Source organism: Dendropsophus ebraccatus, chromosome 5 (genome assembly GCF_027789765.1).
Source record: "Dendropsophus ebraccatus isolate aDenEbr1 chromosome 5, aDenEbr1.pat, whole genome shotgun sequence".
In the NCBI taxonomy this organism is placed as follows: domain Eukaryota; kingdom Metazoa; phylum Chordata; class Amphibia; order Anura; family Hylidae; genus Dendropsophus; species Dendropsophus ebraccatus.
The window spans coordinates 62,426,568-62,451,406 of NC_091458.1; the positions used below are offsets into that span (position 1 = coordinate 62,426,568).

Sequence of the window (24,839 nt, forward strand, 5' to 3'; positions counted from 1 at the left end):
ACCGCACTGTCCGGGGGGGCTGTGGGTGAGCAGGGCGGGCCGCACAGTGCGAGGGCGCGGGTGAGCGCTGGGACTGTGTGAGGCACATTCAGGGGACACAGTGTGGGGGGCCGCAGGTGAGCTCAGGGGCAGGGGGGGGGGCACACAACGCCAGGAGGTAGACAGTGATCGGCAGCAGCTGTCAGTGTCCTCCCTCATTTAGAAGCGCTAACCCAGCCCATTGAAGAGACGGAGGGCACGTGATGCCAACACAGGGTGGGGGGGCTAGGAGCAGTGAGCGGTGTCAGAGTGGACTGAGATTTGATGATTCTATGCGTTTAGTGGGGGTGAATGCATCTATATAACAGCAAAACTGTGCAGAATCCATAATAAATTGATATTGGAAAGATGGAAAGCTATGGGTGGGCAACATATTAATGCAAAAATAATTTTGGGAGGAATATCCCTTTAAAGGGGTAGTGCGGCGCTAAGAAATTATTCACAAAATAACACACATTACAAAGTTATACAACTTTGTAATGTATGTGAATGGCCCCTTTCCCCGTGTTCCCCACCCCCCGCCCGTGGACCCGGAAGTGTGATGCACTATACATACCTGATTCGTGTCGACCCCCGTCCGCATTTCTTCTGACAGTGATGTAATCTTCAGGAGGCTAGCCGACCCGCTCCTGACGTCCCCCCTCTGCCGCGTCATAACTGTGCTCAGCTGCAATTGGCTGAGCACAGTTATGCTCAATCGCGACTGAGCAGCTGATAACGCGGCACATGTCATCAGCTGTTCATCCTCGATTGGCTAAGCACAGTTATGAAGCGGCAGAGGGGGGCCGGCCTCCCGAAGACTACATCATTGTCAGAAGGCAGCGGACGGGGGTCGACATGAATCAGGTATGTATAATGCACTACACTTCCGGGTCCAAACCCCTGAGTTTGGGGAACACAGGGAAGGGGGCCATTCACATACATAACTTACATTACAAAGTTGTATAACTTTGTAATGTGCGTTATTTTGTGAATAATTTCTTAGCACCGCACTACCCCTTTAAGTGTCTGCTGATACCAAGTGGCTAATTTGCTTTTAAGAATGGTGAATTATAAACAGTAACAAGGAAAATAAGAAAAAACAACCAACTTTCTTACAGGCAACCAGTTTATGCTGCCTTAACCATGAATCACTGAGATGGTCCCCACGTTCGTGACAGCATGAACATAAATGACAGGCACGTTCCCTTTAAACAATGGAATGGAGAAAAATAATAATCAGAAAATAATTAAAATCAGAGATCAGCAAAACCACAGTATGATTCGCCCATCGCAAATCTAATGAATAAGCCATTGACTCATTTAGTCTTGTAGAAGTTGTTTTGATGCACAGATATAATGGAGAAGTGGAGTGACTTTCACAAGTCTAAATTATTTGACAGCCAATTCATTAGATTCAGATTTGTTGAATAGTACTGTAGATTTGCCAATTACTACTTGAAGTGTTCAGAGAAATCATCCCTGGTTATTGCATTTACTACAAATAAATGACTTCAGCTGAAGAAATTACACCAATAACAGACTATAACACTGTTCACTGTAGCAGAATCTTACCACAATACAGCCAAAAATAAAAAATAAAAACCAATGTAATGTTGTATAAAGGGGTTACAATCAGCCATGGGTTTTTTCTTTGTATAGAGCCACTAAGTGACCTAGGGCATTAGTTGCACAAAATCAAACAAAACCCCCCCCAGAATCATAGTAAACAGACCCACATTGTACCAACAGATGGCGCTGAAGAACATCAGAATAAAATGTTTTCTCTTTATTTTAATTCAGAATACTTCAAGTTACCATGGCTGACGTATAGTCCCTGTATGAAAATGATTCTTTGTAAGTGTGTGCTGCAATAATGCCAACATACATGCTTTAATAGCAGATACATAGTATGTTCTTGTTAAACACTTTAGACAAATACTGCCAGCTCAGTGGTTCTGAGGGGACAAGCAGCTGATAAACCTTTAGGCTTAGGGTCCATGTTGCCTGGAAAACATGCATACAGCCATAGGCAGTCCTAAGGTTGCCTGGAAAACATATGACTCCCATTGTACTGAGTACAAGATGCTGGAAATCTGGGTGACCATCATACTGACTACATGGCAGATGCTAGAAAAGCTGAGTGACCACATCACCCTGTTTCTTTCTTTCTTTAATATTTTTTTCATATGATTGTCTCATTAAAATTTCTCACAAGCCTGGGGATATATTTGGCAATTCCCAGTTGTATGACCAGAAACCACCTATGGCACGACACCATCACGCACACATGTGAATGAGGTTGCATTGACCATAACCCTGCATTCCCCCAGTATTATTGCGACAATCATGTGACTAAATGTATTCCTTTGGACTGCGGCTGCTGTGAAACAAGAATTCTGTATGTACCCCCGAGTCTTACAGAGACCATGCACAAACAGCTTCTCCATCCGTAGAAATCATTACTCGGTATGATGGTCCATTATACGTGGATAGATGATGGATGCAGGGACGTGTTTACGTCTAGGCACCCGTGGTCCGGTGCCTAGGGAAGCACCTTGCAGGGTGGCAGCACCAGGGAGCAGGAAAACTTTTTTTCTTGTTTTTATTTTTCTAGTCTCCCACCTCCTGTTAAGACTTGCCAGTAAATCTGGTGTCTTTTTAACGGAGGGTAGGGTGGTATTGGTCAGGTCTGGTATGGCAGTGTTATCCAGTCACAGTATGGTGGTATTGGTCAGGTCTGGTATGGCAGTGTTATCCAGTCACAGTATGGTGGTATTGGTCAGGTCTGGTGTGGCGGTGTTATCCAGTCACAGTATGGTGGTATTGGTCAGGTCTGGTGTGGCGGTGTTATCCAGTCACAGTATGGTGGTATTGGTCAGGTCTGGTGTGGCGGTGTTATCCAGTCACAGTATGGTGAGGTCTGGTATGGCGGTATTGTTTAGGTCTGGTGTGTTGGTGTTATCCAGTCACAGTATGGCGGTGTTAAATATGACACCTGGAGATATTATTTACCAATCCTGATGTTAATTGGTGAGTGAAGATGGGGAGTCTTCAGGTTTAGTGCCTAGGGCAGCAGCAGCTGTTAATACAACCCTGGATGGATGACTATACCAACTAATATGTATGGAAAGAAGCCTTACTGACCAGAGGAAACAATCTATAGGACTTGAGTGTGCTGGTACAGGAGTCTGCATATCAGTCTGTTACCTATACCTGTTTAGTTCCTCAGCAGTCATCTGTGCTGATCACTCTGGTTTCCTGATAACATAACAAAGTCTGTTACCAGCACACTGAGGATGTGGCTGTTGCCTCTGCAATCTCCCTGTGTTCTTTTCTCACCCTCCAGTATCTCCCGACCCTAGATTGCTTGCTGCCCTTCAGCAGGATGATGGGTGGGATTGGGGGATATGGTGAGAATTCACTGTCCTGTCTGTATCCCAGCAATGTACTGTGTGGGGATTATAGTAGAGAAGGACACAGTCTAAGGTCATCTCTACAACACTGTGCTCCCTCCAGCATCCGCTGCAGGGGGTCAGTGTGTATGATGAGGCACAGACAGGAAAGGGGCTCTGTAAGGCAGGTGTTTTTGCTTCCTAGCAGTAGACAGTAGATCCTGTCACTGACGCTGGGGATTACATGAGGACTGTGCCATCTATTGCACGTATACTCAGGCTCTGTGCACTCTGGCAAGGATAAAGTCAGTATCCCACCAGCAGGCCTCACTGGGGGCAGGGCTTACCGGGACATACCCAGAACATTAAAGGAGAAGTCCAGTGAAAATTTTTATTTAAGTATTGTATTGCTGCCCAAAAGTTATACAAATCCCCAATATACACTTAATACTGGAAAATGCTTATAAAGCGTTTTTCCCTGCACTTACTACTGCATCAAGGCTTCACTTCCTGGATAACATGGTGATGTCACGACTTGACTCCCAGAGCTGTGCAGGCTGTGGCTGCTGAAGAGGATGATGGCAGAGGGATGGCCCTGTGTCCCTCATTGTCGCCCTGCTATCATCCTCTCCAGCAGCCACAGCCCGCACAGCTCTGGGAGTCGGGTCGTGACATCACCATATTATCCAGGAAGTGAAGCCTTGATGCAATAGTAAGTGCAGGAATAAAAGAACTGTATGTGCATTTCCTGTAATAAGTGTATATTGGTGATTTGTAAAACTTTTGGGGGGCAATTTAATACTTTAATAAAATGTTTCGCAGGACTTCTCCTTTAATTTGCCGGCTCCCAAGCCTTGGCGGGCCAAGGAGAGCCCCCGCTAATTTCCCTACTGCCTGCACATCTAACTTAGAAATAGGAATCTCTAAGTTGGATGTTTTGCCTGTCTGCAGGAGCAGGCCCAAACAAACCACCACAGGAGGAGGTTGGGCAGCCAGCTGGAGGGGAACTCTGGCAGACAGACAGCACTAACTTAAAGATTCCTATTTCTAAGTTAGATGTGCAGCTGTCTGCCAGAGCGCCCCCTAGCTTCCCAGGAGTGATTTGACCTGTGCAATCGCACAGGTCGCACACCCCAAAGGCTGTCCCTGATCCAGCAGACACTGCTCACCTGCTACTGGAGTTCATTGTCCCCTTTCAGGAGACTGCTAAAACAAAAGAAAGGAATCAAACATTTCTCTTGTATTCCAGATGTCCCTCTGTATCCTGTAGTTTGAGGACCAGACATCACTGCTTGAAGTGGAACTCCAGGTAGAGGTTAAAAAAATGAAACTTCTGCAGAAGCATAAAGCATTACTTACCTGTCTATCCCAGTTTTGAAACTACCAAAAATCCATTTGTTGTGGGGGGTGGGCGGTTGCTCTGTTTTGTGTTTCTGTTCTTCCTGGTTTGGCATTTCCCAGAATGCAATGCCTTCCCTCATGCGATCATTACAGGCCCCACCCATTACAATCAGTAAAATTAGTGCAGTAGCTGCTTCTGGCCGGTTGAAGATGGTAAATCAGTCAGGGGATTGGGTTACCCAGCCAAGCCTCCTGTGACATCACACCCTGCCCCCTGTCTGCATCATCAGCAAACACACACAATGTGAGAGAGACATGGAAGATTTGTCTCCTGGGGGGGGGGGGGGGGGGGGAATAGCAGCAGGAGACAATGTGAATTGGCACACGGGACATTTTTTTTCACTTCCTGGATTTCTATCAGCTACCAGTGTGGCAGAACTGTACAGATACAGTAATACATTGTATAGACACATCTATATAACTTTTAATGTACTTTTAATAGAAAATAAGCTTTTCTTATCCAGAGTTCCCCTTTAATGCAAAGTTGCTAAATTTCACACTGGGATGAACTGCACTCTTCTCTCTTTTCTTCAGGGCATGTGTCTGTCTGTTAGGTTTTCATGGCTAATGTCAGGGCTAATGTGTGGCTACCATTCAAGAATAATGCCTGTTCACTGTCTTTTGGTTGATGTAAAACTTTTGAATTGCAAAAACAGTGGTGGAGTGCAGTACGTTTACATAAATTTGCATAGTTAAGCAAAGTACATGCCCAAGGTGATAAATATAAATGTAAGAATATCACTATGAACTGAGGACGACGAGGCCTGACTGCTCCAGCCCTCCCTCATGCCGTCCCCCCTCCAGCGCATCATCAGCTGCTCAGCCGCGATTGGCTGAGCATAACAGAAGAGGTCTGGGGCATTTTTCCATGTTTTAGACATGGCGAAAAAATGAGCTCTTTTGCTTGGTATACATTCCCAGACCCCTAGTTGGAGTAAGACACTGTCTATATGGGAAAGCTACTTTGAAAAAGTAGTGAGGCCAATTATGCTCCGTTCTTCCCAGAATGGAGCATGAATGGCCTGTAAGTCTCCCCTCCCAAAAGGAAACGAAACATTCTTAGCTGTTTTAAATATAAGAAACACGCTCAAAATAAATAGAAGTTTTTATCTTCTAAAATACACCACAATAAGTCAGCGCCAAGTAATGAACCCAAAATATGCACACAAAGATAAGTTATGAAACATGAATGTATACATCTATATAAACAAACAGGATTTACTAAGAACATAGAAATGCAGGTAAGGATTGTTTGTTTCCATATACCAAACCCCAAAAACTGCAAATAACGCAGGCATTTATAAAAACTAGTGCTTTATACAGCTCTATATGTGGCCCATGCTCTGATCCACTGTGGTCTCAACAGAGAGCAGTAGGAAAACCAAGCTCTATCCCCGAAGCATACCGATTTATATCAAAGGGTAGACACCACCTCATCTTCTATTGCTATCAATTTCCATAGGCAATAACTTATGTGGCCACTCCAGATATATGCAACTGTCTCTATTGCGTCAAGCATGTACATATCACATCATATAGAGCCTGAACACAATAATTCTGAGCATCATCTGTTAAAAAACAAAATTTTTTAGTCTGCAAAAATAAAAGTAACATGAGAAAGGTGTGAAACAGCTGAAACTGCATGTGAGTCCGGTATTACTAGATTTACTTTTTTTCTCTTTGCTCCAATGCTAGCACCCAGAATGGCATTGCATTTTGATTTACAGGGTATTCTTCCTTCAAGTCCAACAACTTTAAGGAAACCATTGTATGTAGGATCAGCATTCTGAGGAGGATTTCTTGTTAAGTTTAGTCAGTCTTCAATAAATCCAGAAAAAAAGTCAACTCTAACATTTTATGCAAAAATATTTGTGACAAACTCCAAGAATCTTTTTCCATACTGATCTGGGTGGACAGTAGAAATCTCAGCGCCAGCCTAGAAATAAAATAAGGAATTATAAGCTATTTAACAAAGACAAAAAAATGCATGCAATGCAAAAAAAATTATGGAAAGAATGTGTGTATAAATTTCCTCCAATTTGCTGTATTGGCCATCTCTCAATTGCCCTATACTTTGATTTTGTTCACATATTCAGGTTTTTGAAGTATTTTTGGCCATTACCATCTGGAGTAGTTATGCCCCATCTACAGTATGCACAGGATAGTGCATAACTATGATCGGGGGGGGGGGGGGGGGGGGGGATTGAACGAAACTGCAGGCCACATGTGCAAGGCGCAGCTACATTAATTTTCTATGGAGCTGCCCAAGGGAGCCCCAGTTATGTGCCATATGGAAAGAGCAGAGACATTGTATGTTTGTAAGATATCTTAGTAGGGAGAGATTTATTAATACTGGTGACCCATGTGAGATTCACTAGTGAAGATCAACATAATACTTACTCCATGCTTCACTGTTTTGGCTGCATGAGCGGCTTTCTTCTTTGCATCATACTGTGTAAGAATGTCAATCAGTCCCATGAAATAGACTTCTTTCTGTGGAGCACCTATAAAAAGAGAGACAAGGTTGCTTAGTCACATATGTCGTAAGCGGTAAAAGAAGAATACGTAGTTGTAATTCTTAGGCGCTGTTCTTACCAGAATTAAGTTTGGCCAAGTGCGATAGCTGTAATACAAATATACTATACCCAATATATATATAGCTACCTTTGGCATTAAACAAATTTAATAACAAAATGCACCCTTACTCTCTGAGCTTTTGATGGCATAAACATCGATGACTGGATCAAATTCTCCAGGGCCTAGAGGTTTATGGGAGTTCAGGTAGCCCGCAATTCCTTCAGGAGAGGTCCCATAAGAACCAAAAGTTGCATGAACTGTTCCCTCGTTTTCGGCATCCTCTTCTTCGGTCTCATCTTCCTCCTCTTGCTCTGCTCGAAGGACATCATGAATTCCAAGCAACAGACTATAATCCATGATTTTTAACTGCACCAGAAACTAATACAAGAAGGAATAATAATTGCAATAATTGCTTTCCAGTAAAATAATTTTTATCATTAACCGATTTGTCCTTGTAATAAAAATGATAAGACCAATAAAACCTGCAGTGGTGTTGTCACATAAATAGACAATACTAGTTACACAATCACTATGCAAGTGATGACGGTAGAGGGAAGAGCACAAGGACAATCATAAGTGCAAGAGACATGACGTCTGAACCATTAGGAGAAAACAGAAGTGGTAAAAGAAAAACAAACATACAAAACCTGCTGATAGTTCCCAGTAGTCCCTTACCTCCTCTTACCACCGCCTCTCTTTTGACCCTTGTAAGTCCTATAGTTTTTGTGAAATTCAATCCAATAAAAATGTGCAGATTAGCTCCTTTGAGCAATGGCGGCGTTCTTCGGGCCCAACCGCCGCCTCAGATACTCACAACTTCTTATGTATGGTTCCCATATTTTTATAGGATTGAATTTCACAAAAATGTCAGGATTTACAAGGGTCAAACAGCAGCGCCAGTAAGAGGTGGTAAGTGGCTACCGCACTGAACTGTCAGCAGGTAACTATGCACAAACCTGCTAATAGTTTTCCTTTAAATAAGGCTTTGTTCTCACACAGTTCCGGAGACTAATTTTTTGTTTTGTAAAGGCCCTAATAGATGAAGTGTTTTTTTCTGCCAAATCAGGCAGATATAGCACAGTGTAATAGGGTCAACAACTAGCAGATGAACTAGCAGACACTTGGTAGCTGGCGGATTACTTTAAACCTATCAAAAAATCATCCGCTGTCAGCAGCACAACTCACAGAGTATTAGAGGATTGTGCATCCAACAGATGATTAATGGGGTTATCCAGCGCTACAAAACATGGCCACTTTTCCCCCTCACTTATCTCCAGATTGGGTAGGGTTTGGAACTCCGTTCCATTGAAGTAAATGGAGCTTAAATTGCAAACCAGACCTGAACTGGAGACGAGAGGGGGAAAAGTGGGCATGTTTTTGTAGCGCTGGATAACCCCTTTAAAGGAAGGGCTGCAAGAGCACACAATGTCAAATAGCTAACACGTAAAGCAGACATATCAAGCTTCAGCCTTCACACTGTTACATGACGACAAATACAATCATGTCTGGACAGACAGAGCTGGAAGGGCCGTAGCCTTACATCTGTGCCTTAAAGGGAACCAATGAGGCCAATTTTTCCTAAGCAGCCCGCGGCACATACTGGCTGCAGCAGAAGCTGTATACCAGGGAAAGAGGTTTCATTACCGGGCGTGCGGCAGGCAGGGGCAAGGAGGTAGTCATTTGGGTGACTCCCCACCCATGTCTTGTCAACGCTCTCTGCCTGTCAACGCGCTTGGCTGGATGATTGACAGGGAGAGAGGCCAGTGTTTAGACCCTGAATGATTGTAAGAACGAGTTTGCAGAAGTGCGCACTGCAGCACAGCCCACTCTCCGCTTTGTGTTAGTGAAAAGAAACGGCCTAACAGACATTCATTATGAACTAGTGATGCACGATGCACCGAAATATCGATACTACTATCGATATTCTGGGCGAAAAAACGATTCGGTACCAGGATTTCCTGGTATCGATACTTTATTTTAAGCTGCCTAATAGCGCAGCTTAACAAAGCAGTCCTCTATACACTGGGGGCTGCCATGGTGTACTCGGGACCCCGCTAGTGTGCATTTATCCCCCTCCAGGACCCATTGCAGTGGCCATTCATGTCCCCCTGGGGGCTCACCGATACAGTGGCAGTAGATCTGGTCCAGGACTTGGGGTGAAGGCTGGGGTCGGGGGTCTGCTGCACAACTGCAACTCCCAGCATACCTCCTTGTGCACAATGAGGTATGCTGGGAGTTGTGCACAAGGAAGTATGCATCCCAGCATCATATCCGCAGTCTGGGTGGGGGTCATTACATATGATTTTATTAGCATTTTTTTTCAAAAACTTTATTAAGCATCGAACTGGTATCGAGTATCGAAATACAAGAATTTTGAGTTCGATACCGATACCAGATTTTTTATCGTTACATCCCTATTATGAACCTGACTCATCACGTGACATAGGCAAGAGAGGACTGCACTGAACGCAGGCCTTTCCTGGCTCGTTCTAGCGATCGGTCAGGGTCTGAACACTCAGACCAGGATTGATTAAGGCTTTTCTGATACGTCAAAAGTTTTTTATAATGAGGGTGCGTTCACACATACAGGATTTGCAGCAGATTCAAAACAGCACCATCAAATCAGCTGAAGATCCTCTACGTGTGAACGCACCCTGAGAGTGACACTTTAAATCATCGGTGGATAGTGTCACTGAGGCGGGGCTTCCCATCTTGGTGTAATAGGGTAACAAGGGGGGGGGGAGGAATTACAGCTCTGGGGAAGGGACTGAAAGGCTGAGAAGCCCTGTCTCTGTGACACTGTCTTCTCTTGGGAACAAAAAGGCTTTTAATCATCATGGGACAAAGACACCTCCGAAAGTAGTATTTTAGGAATGTGCAGCAGACACACAAGCTCATGGTGTCAGCACCTACCAAAATGGGGGTGACAGTATCACTTTAGGGATAAAAAGTCAATAAATTTCTGTTAACATTTCACTCACTTTGCTGCTACTAGAAACACTGCAGATGTGTATGTGACAGACGCATGAGAGAATCTGACACACCAACATCACAAGACTAGACTACTCAGGCAGTTGTTATATATACTAAACTCAAAGAAAGAAGATTTTGTTTTGGGGATAAAACGTCAGGCAAGAAAAAAAAAGTAATAGCCGGAGGACTTGGAAAAGAAACAAATATGTATGAGCAATGTTTTCTTTTAGAATACAAGTAAAAAACAACTCCAATACAGAAGTAGCTCCAGTACAGAAAATGTCAACTATGTTCCCTGCTGAACCAATACATCTAACCTTTTTCTCCTCATTCTATAAATTATGTACTGTGGTGCTTTACGCCAGGAGTCATAAGAGTGGTTCAGAAAGACCTCAAACATTCACACAATCAAAAATAGCAGCAAGTTAATAAGGCCCCCTTCTCACGTCCGGAAAAACCACCCGGATATCCTATCAGGAAATCCGGACGGATTTCCGGACGCATAGACTTTCATTGGACACGGACACCCTTCCGGAATTTTCCGGAAGGGTGTCCGTTCCGGAAAATAGGACCGGATTTTTTAGAACCGGTCCTCTTTTCGTCCGGAAATCCGGCCCGGACGCCCCCATAGGAGTCTATGGGAGCGCCCGGGCCCCGGACGCTTTCCTGATGCACATCAGGAAAGCGTCCGGAGTTGCACTCACCTTCCGCCTCTGCCCTGGCCTCCTGCTGCCTCTTCGTCCGCATCCTTGTCTGCAGGTACCCCCCGCGGCCACTCGCGGCACCCCCGCACCCCCCCGCGGCCACTCGCGGCACCCCCGCACCCCCCCGCGGCCACTCGCGGCACCCCCGCACCCCCCCGCGGCCACCCCGCACCCCCCGCGGCCACTCGCGGCACCCCCGCAACCCCCCCCCTGTCAGATGGTGAATCGCTGGCACAGGTAAAGGTAAGTTAGTGCAGTTTGTTTTCTCCCCTTCAAGTCGGTGTTTTACCCCATCAGGCGCCTAACAACGTTGCCTGGAGATATATGCCAAGCCAAACAAACAAACAAACAAACCAGTCTCTTCAAAAGGAAAGACTGCCCATCTGCAGAAAGCTGTTTTGGGGTGGGTGGTTGTCCCTCTTTAGTGCACAGCACAGTGTTTGCTGGCTAGTGAGAGGCCTATTGTCGTGGGTCATTTGGATACTAGTTCTTCTTAAGGAGAACTAGGATTAAGAAAAAATGGAATAAGTCCCACACTGAACACAACATGGTCACATTACCTCAACATCCCGCTTCAGCTTCTCCATAAACACTTTCTTTTGTTCCTCATCAATGTATACTTTCTGGCTCATGTTTAGAAAATCCATGTCCTTCAACGTAGGAAGTTCCTTTATCTTAAGACAAAATAAAGAAAGATTGCTGCCGTTAACATGTTAATTGGTTCTAGGACGACCTATGTATGTGGAAAAGATTACATCGAGACCAAAACTCTATGGAAAACTGATAACTGGTTTTAAGTCCCCAAAATGTCACCCTCAAAATGAGAAAAAGGAAAATTATGTTTTAAAGAAAAATAAGTAGATGACTAATGACTAAAGCAACTCCAGAAAGAGCGACGGGAAGCTAGAAATGACTTTCTATGTAGAGGACCGGAGCGTTTTCAGGGTCCTGTACAGATCACACAGGATCCCTCTGGCAGAGGTAAAGGGCAGTACAGGACATGTAGTATCACACTGTACTGTACAGAGGAGATACTAGACAACCAATCACTGCATGCATGTCACTAATACTGGGTATTACCAGTAAAATTGCCACTTTTATTGGTGAATCATCTAGCTAGTCAGGATCTGCAGCACAGGTGACTCTCTGTAGCACTGTATGTTGAGTCTGACCTCAAGTTGCAAAGGTCCAGAAAAGACGATTTTATGTTGAAAATATTGTATCCTGAGTGATCACTTGTATACACACACGTCTGGTGTATTAAATGCAACTATTAGCCAAAATCCTCTTTCCTATGAACAGTCTGCACGTATAATATGCTGCTCTTTCATGACGAAGCATATTTAGGGGAAACATCTTACAACTTGGGCACAGCATTTGTGACAAGTAAAACATAAAAAAAAAAACAATAAGATATTTTTCATACTTATACTGCAGCGTACCTATGGATGACTATAAAGTATTTTGCACCACACATCCTCAAATAGTATAAGATAGTACTGCAGAGGACTAAAACCTACTGAACCATGTGGAGGGCAGCCGGATATGGACAAGAAGAGTCCTGTAGGGCACAGTGACAAGGTAATCATTCACAGCACTATCAGTCTCCATGTTTAAGCTCAGCTATTAATAGTACTGATGGTGCAAAGTAGGACAGGTCACTTTCTCCAGCATTCACTGAAACTAGCAGTTCTACACTCTATATAGTCATCCTCCGACAAGATAAAAGCTACTTACAAGAAAACTTCTGGACATTTTAAAGATATTGTTTAATGGTGCGTTCACACCTACAGGATCTGCAGCTGATTTTCTGCAGCAGATTTCATCTAAATAACTGAACACAGCATCAAATCTGCTGCAGATCTGCTGCAGATCCTGTAGGTGTGAACGCACCCTAAAGCTATATCCCAACTACACATAATGCTGCCCCAAAGTCATCTGGTCCTTCCACAGACTTTGTGTAAGAACACGTTCAGCATTCTCCATTCCATTTGGGCTTATAGAAATGCAACCGTATTTTACTATAGCAACAGCAAGACTACTACTTACAGCAAATACTTTGCATACTGAAAGGTAGTCCTCCACCTTAAGAGCACCAACAGTTTAGAAGAACTAAAGTTTTGCTCCATAGAGGAATCCTCTATTATTAATTGGCAGTTGTGTTGTAAAAGACTTCAGAAGAAAAGGATTTAGTGATTTCTGACAGCCTTAAAATGAGTCCAGGTGGTAGGGAAAGCAAATCGTATGCTGGGCTGTATAGCTAGTGGTATGACCAGTAGGAAGAGGAAGATTCTGAGCCTGCGGTATAGAGCTCTATTGAGATCACATCTGGAATACTGTGGCCAGTTCTGGAGATCTCACCTACAAAAAGATACTGACAAAATAGAATAGGTCCAAAGACGGTCTACAAAAATGGTGGAGGGTGTCAGGCATAAAACATATCAGGAAAGACTTAAAGAGAACCTGTCACCCCCGATGCCGGGGTGACAGGCTCCTGGCCCCCCGCTGAAGCACCCTATACTCACCTGATCCCACGGGGCCCGCTTCTTGAGCCGGTTTGAGTATGTTAAAAGACTAAATATTCAGGAGGGAAGTGTTTTTAGAAAAAAAAATGAACACAAGAACAAGAAGACACAGTGAGAGGTGAGTTGGGGGAAAGATCCAGAAGCAACGTGAGAAAATATTACTTTACTGAAAAAGTAGTAGATGCTTGGAACAAACTTCCAGCAGATGTGGTAGGTAAATCTACAACAGCAGAACTTAAACATGCCTGGGATAAATATATATCTATCCTAAGATAATAAGAATGGAAATACTAAAAGGGCAGACTAGATGGACCAAGTGGTCTTCTTCTGCTGACAATATTCTATGTTTCTTCTATCTCTAAAAGATATCTAATAGACATAGAATAGATCAATACTATAGGAATGTATACAAATAAAGTTGTCCAGACACAAGTTGTTTCACCATGCCAGACACTGAAATTGATTACAGTTCCTAATAAACATGTGGTCTGATAGGAAAACCTCCCTTTCTCTGTTGGAAAAAGCCTGACAGTAGTGCTGACAGCCTCTTTAAATTTCAGATGCCCAACATGCTTCTGGGGTCCATTTTTTAGTTCATGGTAGAACTCCCTGACACTAATCTAGCTTCAAATTATTGGATTTTACACTTTAGTGGTTCATTCACATGTACAGGATCTGCTGCAGATATCCATGTAACTGAATAATGGAACAAAGCATAAAATCTGCAGCATCAAATATATGTAAATTAGTGGAAGTTTTTTATTAGCCATTTTGGTGTTCCATTAGCACTGTAATCCAGTAAAAACACAGGTTATCAGACAATACATTTCAGGCATATATTCAAATTGCAGAAGAAAAACATTTAATTACACCTGATACATGGATAGTTAAACTGTCTCTGTCATTTAGAAAAGCTTTTGGCATTTCATACATGTCAAAATCCTTGCCCATCCTTGTCAAGACCAGGACCACTAACTTTCCAGCCCACAGCAATCTCAATCCAACTGCACTGGAAAGGCCCCCCAGACTTCTAATGGAGCCCATCTAGTGCAGGTAGATGGAGATCACAGCCAGTTCAGTTCTTGAGATATTTAGAGATCAATCTAAGGGTGGTATTACACGGAACGATAATTGGCCGAATTGGCCCGATTATCGCTCCGTGTAATAAATGCAACGATCAGCCGATGACAACGATCATCGGCTGATCGTTGATATAGGTTAGAACCTATTTTCGTCGGGCGCCGACCGCGCACCGCTGCGTGTAATAGCGGTGCGTGGCCGGCGACTAACGATATACATTACCCATCCACGTTCCAGGGCTGCTCCTGCCGTCCGCTTCTCCCTGCGTCCCGCGCGCGCTCTAGCGTCACAGAGGCCTGTCAGCTGATAGGCCGCTCAGCCAATCACAGGCCGCGGCGGTCCCGGCCTGTGATTGGCTGAGCGGCCTACCAGCTGACAGGCTGCTGTGACGCTAGAGAGCGCGCGGGACCCCCGGGAGAAGCTGACGCAGGAGCAGCCCTGGAACGTGGATGGGTAATGTATGCCAGTTTAGCAAGGGCTGCAAGGACATCGGTAACGATGTCCTTGAAGCTCTTGTCAAACGATTATCGGGCCGTGTAATAGGTCCAGTAAACGAGCAACGATCTAGCAGATCGCTGCTCGTTTACAGGTATTATCGGGCCCTGCTCGGCCCGTGTAATACCACCCTTATGGCCCTATTCCACGGGTCGTTTTAGAGGAGCAAACGAGCGCTCGTTTGCTCCTCGTTCGCCGCTCGCTGCGGGGGGGCTGCTCGGAGGATCGCTGATCGTCCGGGCAGCCCATAGGATATAGCAGCGTCTGCTGCCGATGCTCCTATTCAACGGAGCGACGGCAGCAGATCGCTGCTATATCAGTCGCTTGTTTTTCAACATGTTGAAAAACAAGCGACTGCAACGATCAGCCGACATGAACGATGTCGGCTGATCGTTGCACTCTATTCCACGGAACGATTATCGTCCGTAGCGGTCGATATCGTCCGAAAACGAACGATAATCGTTCCGTGGAATAGGGCCATTAGTCTGCACACTGGGCAATAAAAACTCTGGACATGTCACAAGATTTTTTACATGACAGTGGAACGTTAAAGTAATAGTCCACATTTTTCTTTAATATGCATAAAAAAAGGAAAGTGCACATATAATGGTATCATGTAGGTAATAACATGTAGAAGTTCTGTTGCTCAAACTACTTTCTTGATCTTAGATATATGACTATATATGAAAATTTGGGGTCACATGATTCACGGGATGTTCACGGGATGTATTACTATGGACTCATCAGTGTATTCTACCATCTGTTTACTAGGAAATGGTGCTCTGGTATAAGAAAGGTATTAGAGCAGAATTTTTAATACATAATACAGAAAACTACAACGATCCCATTAGTTTCAAAGTTGTGGCTCTTTAGCTGTTGTGTAATGGTACTTTTACACAGAGCGATAATTCGTCCGATCGAACAATTAACGATTGTGAATGAACGATTTTTTTATAATGATCAGCGTTTAGACGGAACGATACATCGTACGGAAAAACTGTTATGTGATCGTTTTGCGATCGCTTAAGCCTATCTCGCACATAGGTGAAATCGTTGAAAGAATGTTTACACGGAACGATCTGCAAATTTTTTTGCGAATGACCAACGATAATGTGAGAACATGTTGAAAGATCAAAATGAATAATTCCTTGCTCGTCGTTTGATCGTTCGCTGCGTTTACACGTACGATTATCGTTCGAACTCGATTGTTATCGTGCAAAAACGAATGATCAGTCAATCAGTGTAAAAGGACCATAAGGCGGACACAGCCTATTAATTTAGAACAAATTGAACTTGTCCTATTTCTCACATACAGCACCACCTATTGTAATATCACATCACCTCCTGTCTCGAGATACATTACAAGTGTTATAGGGTTCAGTCTCTGTAACGGGGTGCACTAACATGGTAAATGATCGCATTATTACTACACACAACATACTATCTGAAAGAAGACTAGCTGCTTCCAAGCACAGATATCAGTACAAAATCTTATGGTGAACATTAACTAAAAAAAAAGGGGAACAATGCAGTTATGTAAATGAAGGAGGAACTAACACTGCCACTAGAACTCACCTATTGTATAGGTTATATATTTATACATGCACAAAATTAAAAACAAACAAAGTTAAAAAAAACAAAAACAAAAAAAACAACAACTGTGTGTCCACAAAACACTAGAATCCCTTATAAAAACAGTATAATAAAACAGCAGCTATATCCTGCCACATAAGGAAAAAGTGATTACTGTATTTTATGCAATGTTACATTTATAGCAGTGTTGCCTTTTCTTTACTGAACACCATGAGGCCCAAATAAGGCCTTCAGGTCACTGATGTCAAGCAGCAGATGAAAAGAAATAAGGTGCCCAGAAATGACCATGCATGGAAACACCACTCTGCAATAATATTTAGACAGACAAATAGGCAGGGACATATCTGAAGAGTGTGTACGATAAAATATTTCATTAAATAGCTAGAAAATTTTAACGTTTTAAACATTATTAACATTACATTTTTTTTGCAGAAATCAATAGCCCAGGCGATTTTAAGAAGCTTTGTAATTGGGTTTATTAGTCAAATATGCCATTATCTGCATGTAGAAAGCCTTTTCCCAGGTCCCCCCCCCCCTCCCTCCTCTCCTTTTTCCACTCCTCAGAATCAGGAAATCTCGACTGTTTTTTCATCAGTGGGATCTGTCTGGTCTATGAAGAGGGGAGGGGTAAGGAGCGAGATTAGCAGGCAGCTGAGAGCCAGAAGGATTGCTCAGCAGGGGAGCTATTCAGAGCCCTAATTAGAGGTCAGAGAGGTCAGTGGTGACTGTCAGAGGAGAGAGCCCTGTTGTGAATGTAAATTAACTCTTTGTTGTCCTGTTTTGCTGCTTTTACTTTCTTTCTCCATAGGAAAACCATGAAGACAGGGGGGAGAGCTTCAAACTACGTTTTCATGATAAATTCATGATATTCATTTTTCGGCTAATAAACCCAATTAAAAAGTTTCTTAAAACCGCCTGGACTATTGATTTCTGCAATAAAAATTTTTAACGACAGTGACACTTTAACATCTTAGGGTCACATGTCCCCGAGAGGTGTTCAGAGCGGGGCGACCCCGCTCTGAATCGCCGCGGTCCCGGTAGCCGCTTAATGCCCGGGACCGCGGGTATTAGCGGGCACGGTCCGGTCGCCGTGCCCGCTAATACAGTAATCAGATGCAGCTGTCAAAGATGACAGCTGCATCCGATTACTGGACGCAGCGTCATCCCTGGTGTCTATTGGCGGAGATCGCTCCTCTGGGACGTTGTCCCGGGGGAGCGATCTCCGTGACTGGTGCCGGCCGGGATCTCCACCAAAATGGCGCTGATCCCGGCTCGGCACTCGGATGCATCCAAGTGCCGATCTCATTGATCTTTGCTGTATTACTATACAGCAAAGATCTCAAAGAGAGATCAATGCACTTATACTAAAAGTCCCCCAGGTGGGCTTCTAGTATAAGTGTAAAAAAAAAAAGTATTAGTAAAAAGCCCCCTTCCCTAATAAAAGTTTGAATCACCCCCCTTTCCCCATGATAAAAAAAAAATGTAAATAAACATGTTTGCCATCGCCGTGTGCATAATCGCCTGAACTATTAATTAATCACATTCCTGATTTCGCACGGTAAACGGCGTAACCGCAAAACGATCCCAAAGTGCAAAATTGCGCATTTTTTGTCGCATCAAATCCAGAAAAAATGTAATAAAAAGCGATCAAAAAGTCGTATATGCACAATCAAGGTAGCGATAGAAAGAACACATCATGGCACAAAAAATTACACCTCACACAGCCCCATAGACCAAAAGATAAAAGAGTTATAAGTATGGGAAGGGAGCGATTTTAAAGGAACATATATTTGTTAACAATGGTTTGAATTTTTTACAGGCCATCAAATAAAAAAAAAGTTATACATGTTACTTACATATCGTTGTAATCGTAACGACTTGAGGAACATGCAGTGTATGGCGAATAGCGTAAAAACAAAAAAACCATTAAAAAAAATGCGTTTTTTTGTTCAATTTCACCCTACTTTGAATTTTTTTCTTGGTTTCGCAGTGTACTTTATGCAAAAATTCAGCCTGTCATTGCAAAGTACAATTAGTGACGCAAAAAATAAAGGGCTTAAGTGGGTCTCTAGGTGGAAAGATGCAAGTGCTATAGCCTTTTAAACACAAGGAGGAAAAAACGAAAACGCAAAACCCCCGTCCTTAAGGGGTTAAGGCCCTATTACACGGTACGATTATCGGCCATTAACTGTTCCGTGTAAGAGAAGGCAACAATCATCCGACATGACTGATGTTGGCTGATCATTGCAGTATTTTGTCTTTTAGGGTATAAACCCACACACCGTATGTGCAGCGTATTTACTGCTGCGATACGCAGCAAATAAGCAGCAGATTAGATCTAAATAACTGAACACAGCATCAAATCTTCACCATCAAATCTGCTGCGTATATGGTGTGTGGGTTTGTACCCTTAACATGTTGAAAGACAAACCACTCATAGCAGCGACCTGCTGCCACCGTTCAGTGGAATAGGAGCGGCGGCAGCAGACCGCCGCTATCCTCTATGGGCTGCCTGGATGATCTGGATGAACTCTCTGCTGCCGCATGTATTAGCCGACATCGCACGTTTGCTCCTCAAGTTGCCCAGTGTAATAGGGGCTTTAGTGTCAACACCCCCACCAATCTCTAGAGGAGATAAGTGAATCGCTTCGTTTGCTCAGCAATTTGCTTATCAGCCTGCTGCCTTTGAGGTCTGTGCCGCTCCACCCCGGGTGCCTTGAAAAGCTGGATCCAGTCCTGGGAGAAGTTTTCCAGGACTGGATCCAGCTTTTCCAGGCAACCGGAGTGAGGCAGCAATAATAATAATAATAATGATAAGCAGAATTCTGAGCTGACAATTCGCTTAGTTTTTACTGTAAATTCACTCATCTCTAGTCTCTAGATAGCCAAGAGAAGCATGCAGGTGTGCACTCAGGAGATTGAGCCCACATCTATGGAGCCCATCACCTGCAATGAGTTGAAGCGAGCCGGGGAGTGAAGCACACAGCAGCATAATTCCCATGGCTAGTCCCATTGATCCCAGTACTAATCAGCAGACTGAGTAAAACGTTTGAAAATAGCTTGTACATAGAATAAATTAAATTATACATCTACATCCAGTTTTGCATGGGTGTAATACGGCTTCATTTTTGCATTTGTATTACAGATTCAAGTCAGGGCCTGACTGGATCATCAGTCTCATGGTCAGGCTAGGACTTGCGGCCTTAATACAGACACAAAAAATCCAGATGTATTACACCAATGGTAAACCAACATAAGAATAATAAAACCAGTTATGCCATGAAAATCAGTTTTGCTATGAATTCTAGAGGATGTATCACAGCAAAAGTTATTTCTTGTAAGCAGAAAGATTAACAGCAAAACAATGTTATATATTTTTGTTTTGTTGCTATGATACATGAGGACTAGAAAAATGCAGTTTTTAATTCAATCGTTAAGTACAATTGAAGGAAGACATAAGGAAATAGATACAGTTATACATAGTATGACCTCAAAAGACAGGAAGGAAATTTACCTTCTCTTTATCACTAGCCTCTCGAGACACCAAAGATCCCTGTAAAACATATAAAAATTTATATTTTACTGCAGAAATGTACAGAACAGTAGCTTTTCTATTTACTTACAATATACTCTTCTGCTGCCAAACACAGGCATAGGTGTCCATGCTGCAATAGGAGAAGGAGCATGGGCGAATCCCTACAGACTGTGGCTGGTGACCGCAGTCTGTAGGGATGGTACGCAGCATTCAGCAAGAAAACAAAGTAAAATCAAAAAGCTACAAACAGAATTATTTAAATGCAATAAAACCCAAGCTCACCTTAAGATCATATTTCCTGTGAACTGTAAGGCGGTGGCTGAACATATTTCTCATAACCAGCATATAGAAGTCTTCATTGTCTACACTTAAACGATACATCCCCAAAAACTGGGGCAGAAGTGTGCTACCATGGCATTTCACTATATGCTAGAAGAAAAGAAAAAATACATCAGCATAAATCAGCCTCTAGGGAACTTTTGTTTGTTTAGTATGTGTGAAAAACGAGGGGGTGTACTGAGCCTGCGGTAACATTTAGCTTTGTGGTAAATTTCAGAGTGACATCTAGTAGAATATTGCCCAGAGCATCACACTGCCTCCGTGTCTTACCTTCCTCTCATACTGCATCCTGGTGCCATCTCCTCCCCAGGTGAGTGACATTCACTGGGGCAGTGTGGCTTGATCAATTCATACACAAAATTCTGATGTGTTTTTTATTTAGCCTAGGGGCACTAGTGTCAGCCATAGGTGTGAGGTGCAGCGCTCTCTTTCTTCCGTGAACCGCATTTTGTTTCTCTCTTTTCTCCGTGTTTTGCACTCCTCCTGGTGAGACCCACATGACCGCAATTAGCAGGAGACACCTGAGTGCACATGGTTTTAATCCCTCCTGTCTTTTCCCATTCTGTTTGCAGCAGCTATGGTAAGCGCAATACCTCATCCAGACTTGTGCTGTTTGGGGGCGACCTTCTCCGCCGGCGGTGCTGGCCGGGTTCTGTGTGCTGTGTTTGGGTCTGGTCCTGTGGCATGGGGGTCGCAGGGCCGTCCCATGGCCCCCATTCTCTGACTGAGCACGCCTGTGGGGTTGGTGGCCACTGACTGGCACGGTGTGGACTTAGTGTAGGGACCCATGTGTATCAGATACCTGCACGATGGTACATGGGGCAGTATGGCTTGATCAATTCATACACAAAATTCTGATGTGTTTTTTATTTAGCCTAGGGGCACTAGTGTCAGCCATAGGTGTGAGGTGCAGCGCTCTCTTTCTTCCGTGAACCGCATCATGTACCAAGCAATTATCAGCCAAATACAGCCAATAATTGGCCGAATACAGCAGATAATCACTTTATGTAATCCATATATACAGTGACCGTGGATTCAGAAGGGTTAAATCTTACAGGTACAAAGTCTTTTGATCACGACCATTTAAGAAGCTTGACCGCGCTTTCCAGAGGGGTTTTAGTGATGTCTGCTTATGGTATATCGGGATCAAAGGGTAAAGATCAGACAGAATGCAGAGTACAATATATATTGGTATGTTGCTTTTAAAGCTTTGATCGCGACCACTCTGCAAAGTATGCCGGAACTTCCCTGTGGGATCGATATGCCTGCTGCCGTTTGTACCACATAGTAACATACACTCTCTTAGCACTAACGGTGGTGGACAGGGCCATGTCCACAAAGCTTCGATACACTGACACCTTTCTATCACAGCCGGCAATTACTTTTTCAGCGCTTCCATAGTTTTTCTATGGGACTGGACCAGACTTTGCTTGCCTTTGCTCCCGACACATACCTGTTAGACCTGAGAGTCCATCAGTCCATTGCTGGTTCACCACCTGTCTCCCCCACCCCCTGCTGCTTTAGAACTGCTCTGACCTGGTGAGACCCAACTGCTCTCACTCCTCATGTATGGTTCAATAATTACATATGTATGTTTGCAGAATCTGTTGGAACTACATAAATAAAATTTATCACTACTACACACAGGGAGGAATTACTTTAAGGGTACAGGCACATTTCAAATAACCATTAAATAGTCTGACAAGTATGTTTAGCCACCCCCACTCCTAAAAATGGGTGCGGTATAAAATGCATTCATCTGTAATTTAGGCCTGTCTCCTATACATTTATATCTGTAGCTGCACAAGGACAAAGGGGGATGCGCAGTTTTCTAGGAATAGAATAATTATCTCCTTGTAAAAAGCTATTGAGATGTTGCCAGGACTGGAAGAAATAGTCCACTGCGGACAGACTGATTGACAGCTCTGTATACAGAAAAAGATGTCAAATCAGTAGTATACAGGCACAGAAAGCAGGACTATTTATTGATATCTCACTTGTCACAGAGAAAATATGAAATTTCAATATATATATATATATATATATATATATATATATATATATATATATATATATATATATATATATATTATATATATAAAATTATTTACTTACGTCTCCAAACACACACCTCCCCATCCCACGCTGCCATCATGCAGATCATCATACAATATCAGACAGTCACATTAAAACACAAATATGTTGAATTGTGAAACATACTAAAGTGTCACTGTCGGTTAAGTTTTTTTTTTTTTGCAGAAATTAATAGTACAGGCGATTTCAAGAAACTTTGTAATGGAGTTTATTAGCCAAAAAATGCATTTTTATCATGAAAAAGAAGTTTGAAGCTCTCCCCCCTGTCTTCATGGTTCTCTTATGGAGAGGGGAGGGGTTGAGGGAGATGAGGCACCAAAACAGAACAAAAAGTTAATTTACAGCTACATCATCAGGCTATCTCCTCTGACAGTCAGCACTGACCTCTCAGACCTCTGAATACCGGCTTTCACACAGCTCCCGCTGTGTAATCCTTTGTTCTCTGCTGGTAACTAATCTCCCTCCTCCCTTCTACCCCCTCCCCTCTCCATAGATTAGACAGGACACGACTGATGTAAACTAGTCGAGATTTCCTGATAATGAGCAGTGGATGAGAGAGAGGAGGGACCTGGGGAAAGTCTTTTTGAACGCAGATAATGGCATATTTACCTAATAAACCTAATTACAAAGATTCTTAAAATCGCCTGGACTATTGATTTCTGCAAAAGAAAACAAAAATGACAGTGACACTTTCACTTTTTACATTTGGAGTTTTACTTACTTGATGGTAGTCAGATAGGATACTGTGCATGTTCGCCACATCTTCGCTGGAGATCTCCTTTACTGCCAGAGTCTTGTCGTATGATAGTAGAAATCGCCCATCAGATTCTTTTTCTGAATATGGGGAACTACGTGTCAGGGAGACCTGAAATAAGAGGTAGAAATCAGAGTACTGGTTGTAATGTATAAAACAAAAGGGGGCAGCGAACTTCAATCACAGCCAGGGTACACAAAATTCATTTTATCTGTGAACAGATAGATCAGGGACTGGTATGCTGCCTCATGGGATACTATGTCGGCAAATTGGTTTGTTCATTTCCAACTTCATAACAGCTTTAATTCTGATTTCATTAACCTGTAAATTAGACTAAGAGTATGGTCACGCTGAATAAATCAGGCAGAATTCTGCAGTGGAACTCTTAGTGTCAGAATCCCGCCTGCTTTAGTGTGCCATAGCTTGTCTATGGGAGAGCTTGCGTGCCTCCGCTGCCGCCGCTCAGAGAATTGACATTTCAATCTCTTTAGCGGCGGCAGCAAAGGTGAGTGAGCTCTCCCATAGACAGGCTATGACAAGCAGGATTCCGTGGCAGAGAGTTCAGGCAGAATTACGCCCGATTTACTCAGTGTGAACATACCCTAAACGTGACTACAGTGCTGGATAGCTGTCAGGTAAATATAACTAACACTATATATTCCGATTGCCAATCCAAACTTCACAAAGCCACCATTATCTGTGGCAAGCAAGGAGCAGGTCAAACTAAGATACATCAGCAACTTTGCACCCCCTCTTTGATAACAGGTTTTCACCTGATTAGCCTAAGGGTATGGGCAAACTACAGATAACAGCCCGTGGATTCCGCCGCTCGGCCCCGCTTGAAACCCTGCCTATCCCGTAGACTCCATTCTATGCTCAGACGGATTCCGCCGTCTGCCATGACAATTCTTTGGGCGGAATCCAGCTGAGCATAGAATGTAGTCTATGGGACAGACAGTCAAGCGGGAATGCGCAGGGGTGAGCAGCGAAATCCGCAGGATGTTATCCGGGAGAATTCTGTTGTATTCACATACACTAACAGGTATTCAACACTGATCAGCTTTATGCCTCATTTCCAGCTGACCAATTCCAGATACAATTAAATACTTTACAAGGTGTGTAGAATTGTGTAATACCAACTCAATCTACTAAGTTAATCAGTCCCTACGCCCTTTCCCCCTACATCATCAGGTTAGATCCTCAGGGGACAAATATGGGGAACCATAGGTATCAAAATACTAGTAATAGTTTAAAAATCATTATTATTTTAGAAAAAACAGGAAAGAGGAGAAGTTAAAGAGTCACTGTCGTATTTTTTTTTTTTTGCAGAAATCAATAGTCCAGGCGATTTTAAGA

The 24,839-nt window shown here is 43.4% G+C and overlaps 1 protein-coding gene across 3 annotated transcripts in view; it reads right to left on the bottom strand.

Moving 5' to 3' along the window:
* Window positions 1–5,907: 5,907 nt before the first annotated feature.
* The window catches only part of PIP4K2C (phosphatidylinositol-5-phosphate 4-kinase type 2 gamma), a 56,609-nt gene continuing 37,677 nt past the window's right edge, over window positions 5,908–24,839 (bottom strand). For all 3 annotated transcript variants that reach the window (XM_069970365.1, XM_069970363.1, XM_069970364.1), the window contains exons 4-10: window positions 23,451–23,594; window positions 20,579–20,725; window positions 20,276–20,314; window positions 11,629–11,742; window positions 7,520–7,769; window positions 7,215–7,318; window positions 5,908–6,750 (exon numbers count right to left, since the gene is read on the bottom strand). In XM_069970365.1, coding sequence (XP_069826466.1) covers window positions 6,670–6,750; window positions 7,215–7,318; window positions 7,520–7,769; window positions 11,629–11,742; window positions 20,276–20,314; window positions 20,579–20,725; window positions 23,451–23,594 — 879 coding nt within the window. In that variant the 3' untranslated portion in view covers window positions 5,908–6,669. The remainder of the gene's footprint in view (window positions 6,751–7,214; window positions 7,319–7,519; window positions 7,770–11,628; window positions 11,743–20,275; window positions 20,315–20,578; window positions 20,726–23,450; window positions 23,595–24,839) is intronic.